At 42.4% G+C, this 10492-nt stretch overlaps 1 protein-coding gene across 5 annotated transcripts in view; it reads left to right on the plus strand.

Annotated features, from left to right (window-relative positions):
* Positions 1-8113, plus strand: part of PAK3 (p21 (RAC1) activated kinase 3) — a 49507-nt gene extending 41394 nt beyond the window's left edge. For all 5 annotated transcript variants that reach the window (XM_065410319.1, XM_065410323.1, XM_065410321.1 and 2 more), the window contains 4 exons: positions 658-757; positions 1217-1413; positions 7193-7330; positions 8024-8113. In XM_065410319.1, the coding sequence (XP_065266391.1) occupies positions 658-757; positions 1217-1413; positions 7193-7330; positions 8024-8113 (525 nt within the window). The remainder of the gene's footprint in view (positions 1-657; positions 758-1216; positions 1414-7192; positions 7331-8023) is intronic.
* Positions 8114-10492: the final 2379 nt, after the last annotated feature.

A 10492-nucleotide genomic window follows, 5' to 3' on the forward strand; every position in this document is an offset into this window, starting at 1 on the left:
TAAAGGAAATCAGATCTATGTTCTGCTGAAAAATGTCATCCTTGTAATAAAATTCAGTTCTGATGGCACTTTTTATTGATTTGGTAGTGTTTAGCTTTGCTTCTTTGAATGTTTACCTGCGGTAATTCAGCAGTGCACCTTATTCCTTGGCCTTTAAAAGGAAATAATCTTGCCACAGAATGTAAAAAACTGCAAGTAAAAACAAATGCTAATTTGTTCAAGTATGAGAAATTACGTGACTAAAAAATATTTAAAAATCTGCTGTAAGTTGTAACCCCAAAGTCTTTGTCATGCAGCATTTTGCCAATAGTGATCCAGTTCATACTGAAAGAACTTTTTTTCTTTTCTGGCAAATAATAGTTTGTCATATGGGATAGAGATGGCAAAATTCACTGTAGCAGCAATCATTCCGTCTGTGCTTCCAGGCTATAGTCTGTAACAATAATTGACATTTCTAATTCAAAATCTAATGTGCCTTCATTTAGAAAGTTATTATTCTAATAGTGTTGAAGCAGCAAGCTATTTCACTTGACAGCACAATATTCTGCCATTACTCACAATTCATCTAGAAATTACATCTTTTAAAGATATTTTTATCCCCCCATATAATGAAATCAGGCCATTAATTTTTACCTTTATGTTCCTTTTTTATATCAGTGCCTGCAAGCGCTGGATTTCTTACATTCAAACCAAGTGATCCATAGAGACATCAAGAGTGACAACATTCTTCTCGGGATGGATGGATCTGTCAAATTGAGTAGGTGTTCTTGTTCAGGTGGTATTATTCCAGTGGTTGTTATGGAATTGCTAACTGACTGCCAGTTATCAGAAGGAAGTGATAGTACATTGGCCACTGCAGCCAAGGAATGTTTCATTTTAGAACAATTTTAACAACACAGGGAAATCTCAGAACCTCAGAATTTTGAGGTGACTCAAAATTATTTGACTATGTTTGGAGCCCAGAGTTCTGATCTAAGGGCTTGAAAGACATGCAGTTTCTCACATAAATAAGAGCTGTAGAGTCCGACTTTGTTAAAAGAACTTAAACAATCAAATTCAATAGTTGTTTGGTTATATCCTGTTACGTAAGCAAGAGCATGGCCATGTTTCCAGCCAGATACCTTGATGCATTCTTGTGCGGAGAATGGAATATTTGTATTTGTTTGCTTCATAGTCCAAGTTGGTGTTAACAGTATTTTTTTTCCCTTCTCTGCAGCTGATTTTGGGTTTTGTGCTCAGATCACACCTGAGCAGAGCAAACGGAGCACAATGGTGGGGACTCCCTACTGGATGGCACCGGAAGTAGTGACAAGGAAAGCATATGGCCCCAAAGTTGACATCTGGTCCTTAGGGATCATGGCAATAGAAATGGTGGAAGGAGAACCCCCGTACCTTAATGAAAATCCTCTCAGGGTAAGGTGCAAGTGGAATCATATAGCACTGTCCTTCTATGCTCTCCCACTTTTAGATACAAAATCCTGTCCAAACCACACAAGCTCGATATTGTTTCAACAGTATCATTGCAGTATACCAGTATACACTGTTGCTATAGGCACATAAATGAGGGCACCTCAGAAGATAAGTGACATGGAGTTATTCTCAATATGTGTCATTTTTGCCTTCAGGGCTGCTAAAAAATTCTTAGTATGTCTGCTTGTTTTCTGAAATCTCCTTCTGTTGTATCTCTGATGACAAGAATCTTTCTGAGTCCAAGTTTCTCCAGCTGATGAAGTTTTGTGAAAAGAATTTCAAACAGAACAGGGGGGGGAAAGGAGAATTTTTCCAAATACAGATAAATGCATATTTGTTAAATAAATGAAATGTCTTATCTTATAGTGAAATCTGTAATGACTTATTAGTAAGTGCAGTTTTAAAGTTATGTTTTAACACAAATATTTGGTAGTAAAAAATTGGGGCATTTATACTATGGAACAGTTGACATTTTTGTCCTAAGAAATTTAGTCCTTTCCTATGTTAATCAATTTGCATATTAAAATGAGTGAATATTAAGGGACAATCTTACATAATTCTATGACTGAATGAACACCCAGCTAAACACTGGTCTCCCTTCCCTGGGGTGGATTCCTGGAGTGGTACCGCAGCCCACATTTACCAGAGGAAGTACAGCTTGTATCTCCCTTCCCTATGGCACTAGGAGGAATTCAGACCATGGATTAACATTTCATAAATAATTCTAGATTTGTGTAGAGAGAATATCAGAACAAAGCATGGCCTCTGGGTTCTCTCATGGGATACGTCTATGCTGCAGTAAAAAACCTGCGGCACCAAGTCTCAGGCCCTGGGTCAGTTGACTCGGGCTCAGGGAATGGGTAGGGCTGCCAATTTTGGTTGGACGTATTCCTGGAGGTTTCATCACGTGACAATCTTTACTTCCTGGAGACTCCAGGACAGTCCTGGAGGGTTGGCAACCCTAGCAGTGGAGTCAAACATTGCAATGTAGACACCTGGGCTTGGGCTGTAGCCCAGGCTTTGAGACCCTCCCCCCTCACAGGGACTCAGAGCCCAGGCTCCAGCCCAAGTCCAAATATCTACACTGCAATTGCATAGCCCCGTGAGTTCAGGTCCCACAAGCCAGCATCAGCTGACCCAGGCCAGCCTTGGCCATGCCGCAGGCCTTTTATTGCAGTGTAGACATACTCATAGGTTCTGATCTGTGATATCCAGACTGCACACATCAGCACACAGACCGCTGCCTCTGATGAACAAAAATAATGTTGGAGGCGAAACTGTGTTGGTCATTGCCATTAAGGAAAAGAACCGTAAGGATGAAGTCGCCCATAGGGCTTTAAACAAACTTGACGTTGCAGAACCTTTTGCAAAAGGTTCTTGATTCTTTTGGAAAGCCACAGTTTGGGGGTATGCGGTGCTAAGCGTGGAAAGGCTGCACTGTGGGCTTTCCTTCACTTGCACACAATAATTTGCACCTGCAGACTGCTTCTGTCCAGTGCTTTCTGCACCACTGCACGGAGGAACTGTGGGGGAAGGGACATGGCGAGTGGATTGATAATTACACGACGTGGGAGCCCCACCTCCAAAAGGGCAGGGCAGTAGACACTATTACTGCAGCCCTGGTGCTACAGCAGTGGCCTCTGAACACAACCAGATGTGCTCTGCTCCTTTGTGGGGAGAATGATTCCATACACCATCATCTTCCTCAGGGAACCCTTGCAGAAACATTCATGCCCAGGATTTGGCCCAAACTCTGGCAAGGAAAATTAGCGTCACTGAAGTCTCCAGCTGGTCCTCTGAAATCTAGCTGATTTTGACCTGCTGCAATCTCCCTACTATATGATATCAGCGAGCGGATTAGAAGCTGCAAATCAATTATTGCAAAGCTAATTAGGCTTCTCATCTGTGACTGCATTCAAATTCAGTTATACCTCTTCCCACCCAGGTGAAATCAAAGAGGTGGTCTCTCTCCCTGCTGAAGTTATGATCTGTTGGCTCACCCTAATTCCCAGAAGTAAACTCTTCAGGGCATCCTCAGTGACGGGTCCATGCCTCTGAAACCAGCTCCCATGGGTGGTCTGGGGAGCTTCTAGCCATAGACCTGTTTGGCCAATTTGCTGGCAGATTTATAGGTCATTGTAATGGTTGTGTTTAAGGGTTTGTCTGTGTTCCGGGAGTTCTGCAAAGCTTTAAACTGAAGGGTTGATACTTTATTTTGTGAATAATTGTTTTAATAATGCAAGGTGCCCAGGTGCTTTCGTTGCTGGCACCAATATAAATGTATAAATAAATAATAAAGGCATTTAAAGGTCATTAATCATGGACAGAGTTAATAGCCATCCTGATGCAAAAGCCTGTGTCATTTCCCAGGCGCAGGGGAAAGGCATTCCACTTTGAACTACAAGTGTTCAGAGACAGTCTATGCCACATGTGCCCTTTTCTGGCCTCTGGAGATCCTAATTCGCTTCCAGTTCCATGAATACAGCCTGCAATAGTGTTACTCTCTTTTCACAGTGATTTTCACTGTGCCAGACGTGCACTCAGGCCCTGAGACACAAGCCTGAGTGCACAAAAATGCAATATACTTTTAAATCCATGTTGGCTCTCCCAAGCCTCAATTAAAAAAACCCACTTTTCTTCTTTTTGATCTATGAGTCACCTGTTGCATAGTTGTATTAGTTTTCATCAAAAATTGCAAAATATTTCTAGAGTGCTTTGGATGCTACAGTTCCCAGCCTGAGAGTCCTCATAAATTGATTCTAACACACGTGGGCACGACATGTGACCCATATAAGGTTTGTATCTAACTTTCCCAAATCGCAGCCATAACTATCTGCTGAATCCTTCCTGTTTTTTTCTCTATGCCAAATGCTTACTGCCCCTTTGCAGTTCCATTACTACCAATGTGAAATGTGCTCACTTCCTACATACTGGACATTTTTTTTCTGCCCTACTTTGCAAAACATAAATGATAAAATTCCCTCCTTTCCCACTTCCCCTGAAATGCCTGGCTAAGGATGACTATTCCTCATGACTCATGTATTGTGATGAAATCAGCACAGTGAGTCAGCTTTTAAAAGGGCTACTGCATTTAACCTGCAGCTCCTGTTTGACTTGGAATTCAAAACAGGGCAGATGCAACTCGTATATTGATACTAAGCCTACAGCAAACAGAAGGGGGTCAGTAAGTTTTAAAGTCCATTGGAAACAAAAAGTCATCTGACCTCTTGAATGTCTCCAGTCTGGATGGAGTCATTTAGGTGATAAAAGCTGAAAATGATCAATTCAGCTATGAACTCAGCAGTCCTCAGACACAGTGGCACAGATTTGAATGATATCAGCGTAAATCCAGAGATATCCGCGAAGTCAAATTACTCTGGATGGATAGTGGTGTAAATAAATTCTGGGTACCCTCTAAGATCAAAGCAAATATCTGCTTGTGTACGGCAGTTGCTCTAAGAGGGTAACTTTTAGGCCTAGAAAGTCTTGCTCTATCTTTAAGATGGTAAAAAAACGTGGATTTGGTGACTCTCTGTCTGAATGCTAATGGGACAGAACTGGTACTGTTTTAATAGAAACATTTTTTTGGGAGGGATTTCCAGGCCTCCTCTTATTCTGAAAGTCCAAGTGCGAAGAGTTGGTAGGGTTCCATAGGTCCCTTTTGTAACCTACGAAAGGATTCAAAGTGTTCATGTCATAACAACATCCTGTAGTGGCATAATAGGCTTGTGCTATAGGTTTTCAACTTTCTAGGCCTCTATCACAAGTGAAATGTGTCTAATGATCTTCACTCAGGCCTCATTGGGTATGTTCCCTTCGCAGGATTGTGTCACAGTGTTCTGATTAGATATCCAGAACAAACATATTGGGTTTTGCAGAGCAGAATGAAAGTATAAGACATTGTTGGAGGTCCATTGATGTGTCCTCAACTCATGACAAACATATACTACTCCTTATCCACAAGCATTAAGGACTGTATTTTCAAATATGAAGGGACACAAATGCATGTGCAATTGTGTGCCATGCTTATATTTGCTGATGATGTGATTGTGTGCACAAACTGAGTATTTGTGCACTCAAATGGCCCAGTGGATGCTTAATCAGGAACTTGCTGTGGAATTCAACCCTTGCCACTGAATTCTTAGCTTGCTTCAGAATCTTAGCTTTCACCTTTATTTTTATTTTGTTCCAATTATGTTTCTACAACTTTGGGTTTAGAAGATGACCTTGAAAATGTGAAACAAGCATAACGGATATAGTTTTATCTTTCTGAGTCTTCTGAAACAATCATTTTTGAAGTGTGAACTAGCTCATTCATCTCAATGGGTTGCATACTCTGAAACAAAGATTACACTTGAAATGTCTGCATTAACTAGTTAATTTCTTAGTCCTGGTCTACACTATAGAGTTAGGTTGACGCAAGGCATCTTAAGTTGACCTAACTTTGTAAGTGTCTATACTAAAATTTTGCTCCCGCTGATGTAACTCGCTCACTACACCGACTTAATAACTCCACCTCCACGAGAGGTGTGGAGCCAATGTCGATGTAGTTAGGTCTATGCAGTGTCAATGTAGACACAGCGTTGATTACATCAACTGTTGCTGGCTTTCAGGAGCCATCCCACAATCCCTCCACTGACAGTTCAGTCGGTGCAAGCGCTCCTGGTGAGGACGCACACCGCCGACACAAGGAGCAAAGTGTAGACATGCACAAGTGATAGCATTACTGTGACAGCTGTATGACGACATAAGTTAGTCAATTTAATTTTGTATTGTAGACATGCCCCTATACTTTTGCAAAAACATCCAGCTAATGTGCTTAGCCAGTAGTCCAAACTGTCCTCTCCCTCCCCCCAGTAATCAGAGCCCCATTGTCACTTGTCCAGCTGGCAAAACCTTCAGTTTACTCTCTAGCAACTTGTACCATGCAGCTGTCCATCTACTTTGTGTACCTGTTAAGTGGGCATGCAATTGTAGGCGTATTTTGAAAATCAAGTCCTAAATTTCCCTATTTTCCTCTCTGAATTGATGAACTGGTGCACTGCACTTGAGTTATGATACAAAATCACAGTGATAACCAGTTGTCCAGAATGAATGGAAGTATCTACTGCATCACTCAGTCATATGGAAGCGGTGTTTAAGGGAACAGTGAGCACTGCAGAGATGCACTTGAATTATTCCTTGTTTCTTTGAAATACACCTCTACCCCGGTATAACGCAACCTGATATAACACGAATTCGGATATTATGCGGTAAAGCTGCGCTCCGGGGGGGCGGGGCTGTGCACGCTGGTGGATCAAAGCAAGTTCGATATAACGCGGTTTCACCTATAACGCGGTAAGATTTTTTGGCTCCCGAGGACAGCGTTATATCGAGGTAGAGGTGTATGTGTTTAGACCTGGTCTACACTTTAAATGTTTTGCCAGGGTAGCTATACCAGCAACCCCCCTTCCCGCCCCCCTTGCAGGCACAACTTATGCCAGCAAAAAATTGCTTTTGTTGGGCTAGCTTATTAAGCAAATGCAATAAGCTACATGGACAAAAGCCATTTATGTATCTACACTAGGGCTTTTGCCAGCATAGAAATGTCACCGAAAAATCACACCTGTAATGGACATTGCTTTGCCAGCAAAAGTTGCGAGTGTAGACCTGGCCTTAAACAGGAATACCTATTAGATGTTGAGGTTAATAGGTTAAACCCTCTGGTTTAATGTTTCTCTAGGCTTTGTATCTGATAGCTACTAATGGAACCCCAGAACTTCAGAATCCTGAGAGACTCTCTGCTGTGTTCCGAGACTTTCTGAACCGCTGTCTGGAAATGGACGTAGACAGACGAGGGTCTGCCAAGGAGCTTTTACAGGTAAAATGGGCACAGGTGTGGGAGGTGATTGCAAGTGAAAAGTCTATGTAAGTGGTGGCATTTGTGTCCTCCAAATATGGAGCCCCACTAGCTATACAGGGAGTTGGCGTAGTCGGATCTTCATAGTGCATTACACTTCAAGCTTGGCACTTTTCACACTAGCAGTAGCTGTTCTGTAATGTGTATCATTTTCCTTTTCAGAACCAGGTAACGACATTTGAATGGGGCAGGGGAAAGGGGGCGTGAGGTGGGGCTGATGCTCCTCCACTTACCTGGGTTCAGTTAAGGAGGAAATCCTTTGAAGTTAACCAAATCTGAAACACAAGTGTAAATGAGATGAGAGTCTGGCCCCAGAGATGAGAGGCCAATGTGCACTCTGTCACCTAGCACCCTGTAGTCAGAATTTTGCCTTCATGCAAAAGGCAACTGATGTGAACCTGCGCCTCAGAGGTTCTGAATGCAGGATCTGGGCCTACAATAAGATTGGGCCAAATTCATCCCAGGAGTCGCTAGAATTGCACCAGAGATGAATTTGTCCTTCGTGTTTTGAAAAGTTACAGAGTATTGCGTCTTGTTAAAATTAGAGCCTAAGTATGGCGCAAGCACAACAAAAAAGCTGCTTGAAAGTTAGGGTAAATGGGCTTTGAATGGAAAATAATGAATAATTTTTCTTTCTGTTTTTGTTTTTAATAGCATCCATTTTTGAAATTAGCCAAGCCTCTCTCCAGCCTGACTCCTCTCATCATTGCAGCAAAGGAAGCAATTAAGAACAGCAGCCGCTAGCATTGTGGACTGGCTTTACCCCAGGCCAGCTCCCTCCAGAGCGGGACTGAACAAAACTCTGTAAAACCTCAATTCTTGTGCTGCAGGACAGGCAGACATAAGGACAAACAGTCACAGTCATGATGGAGGCCAGCTGTTTTCCAGCTCTTCGAGGACTAGAAACCTATCACGTGTCTTCTTCCTGCTCTCTGATTTCTTAATTTATTTCTCAGATGAAACAGGGCCCAAAACCGAGCTGCCAGGCCAGAAATCGCCTTGTTGTCTCAGCCATCTCCACGGTCAAACAAACTCAGTAGCGAGACTCCCAGTGACCATCCTGTGCATTTCACTTTTAAATGATTGGTTGGTTCTTAAAGATTCACAATCACTTTTCTGAGTTTTTTGGTTTGGTTTGGAATGGAAGAAGGGTCCTCCTGCATTGAGAAACCTCCTCCAGGCTGAGTTGTCTTTTGAATACAACCCATTTGCTAGTATTTGCCCATTCATGGTACCATTAGATGGTAAGGATGAAAGTGAAAGTGCTTTTCCAACCAAAAATAAATCACCTGCCGAGCAGGAAGAGCATCCTGATGAGATATATGCTTTCAACCGTGAACATACAGAGTTCGGGTCCTTGGCAGCATGATTTGTGCAATTAACAATGGTACTTTTGCCTTGGTGAGGTTCTTGTAAACTGAAAAGCAGAAAGGTCAGCAAGTTTGCTCAGAAAGGGCTCGTCTGCTACAAAGCTGTAATGCAAATGGCGGCCCAGTCTTGCTAGGTGCTGAATCTCTCCTGCAAAGTGCTCAGCACACAACTTCCCCAGCAGTGCGATAGACGGGCACTCCCACTGAAGGGAGCTGAGGACGCTCAGCCCCTTTGCAGACGGGAGGCACTCAGCGCCCTGTGGGATTACACCAGCTATTCATAGCATGAGACCCTAACCAACAGTAGGCTGAAATCTGCTATCGGCTGCCTCCATGCCAATGCAGCCCTATTTAAATTTGGGTTTGCACAGATTTAATAGAGGGGCAGAATTCAGCCTAGCGATTGTGTGAACCGAGTTTGCCCATCCCCATGGCTGGCTTATGACTGCTGAAAAAGGACAGGTAGCGTCTGTAAAATTCCCAATCAATTAGGCAGCCCAGTGCTCTAAACTGTTACTCCAGTGAGTGCCCCTTAGTCATGTGAATAATTCTATTGAAAATGTTGGGGCTACTCAAGTAAGAGTTTGCAGGATTTTATTCTGCATGAGCTCTCCTGCCAATGCAACAAAAGAGGGTGGAGGAAATGTATTTAAACAAGGGTTTTGTAGTGCTGGGTGAAGGGAGGGAAAGGTAAATGCAGTCTAGAGTACATAAATACTCTTAGGCCATAAACTGGGTCAGCCTTTAACTCTCCCCTCAATGCATGCACCAAACTCACCTTAATGCTAGTATGTGTATGTCGAGGAGAGAATAATGGCTGGAAATGACTGAGGATTGTACTGGCTCGTAAATTTATTTGTAAAGGAGCAGAATAGTTTAATTAACAATTTGTATTATGTGAATGGACAGACCTGGTTGGCTTTCACTCAGCAAAATAATGTGTATGGAATATTTGCTGCTGGATTTTAGGGTTAATACTACATTTAAAAATCAAAGCCCTTCGAAACAACAGTAGGATGTGGCTATTGGTAGTGGGGAGCCTGCCTCTGTAAAAATAATAATAAATCCTCGACTGTAGATCACCGTGACTTCACATTTAGTTTTTGATACTGCAAGGAGCTGAGCATTCCTGAGAGTTGCTAAGCATCCTCAACTCGTTGTCATTAGTAAGAATTAAGGGTGTGCTCAGCCCTTTCCTGGATTAGGCCTTGAGCCTTCGTTTGGCTTTGGATTTTAGTGATATCTTTGGGTTGTGACTTTCATTAATATTGCCAACTGGCTGACCCTCATTATTTGTCCACCTCAGTTTCTTTGGGGCTTGACTGAGGCAGTGTTTATTAGTTTACCATACTCAGCTGCTAATTAACTTTCCCCCATCTCCTGGGATGCAGAACAAGTTTTTGTTTTATGCCCAAATAAGTAAAGATTCTTCTTCTGTAGTGGGATCATTTTTGTCTTTGTCAACTCAGGTTAGACATCTAGGAGATGGGAGTTTAGGCTTCTTTGAAAATCCAGTGATGCAAGCTCACAAAGGCCCAACCTTATTTTGTAAAGAATCAATCGTAAAGAAATGAATTTAAATTCCACATAGAAGTAAAGGGGCAAGTGACAGTTTCTATTTCCAGGGTAGCTTTTTCTTGTCTTTGTATCCACAAAGGTGCGTACATCCGTCCCTTGAAAGGAAAGCACTTTCTGTGGAGCATTTCTGCTGGATATCCAGAACAAATCTTTTTTGGGAGGTTATGCTATTCGA

Source organism: Emys orbicularis, chromosome 9 (genome assembly GCF_028017835.1).
Source record: "Emys orbicularis isolate rEmyOrb1 chromosome 9, rEmyOrb1.hap1, whole genome shotgun sequence".
Classification (NCBI taxonomy): Eukaryota; Metazoa; Chordata; order Testudines; family Emydidae; genus Emys; species Emys orbicularis.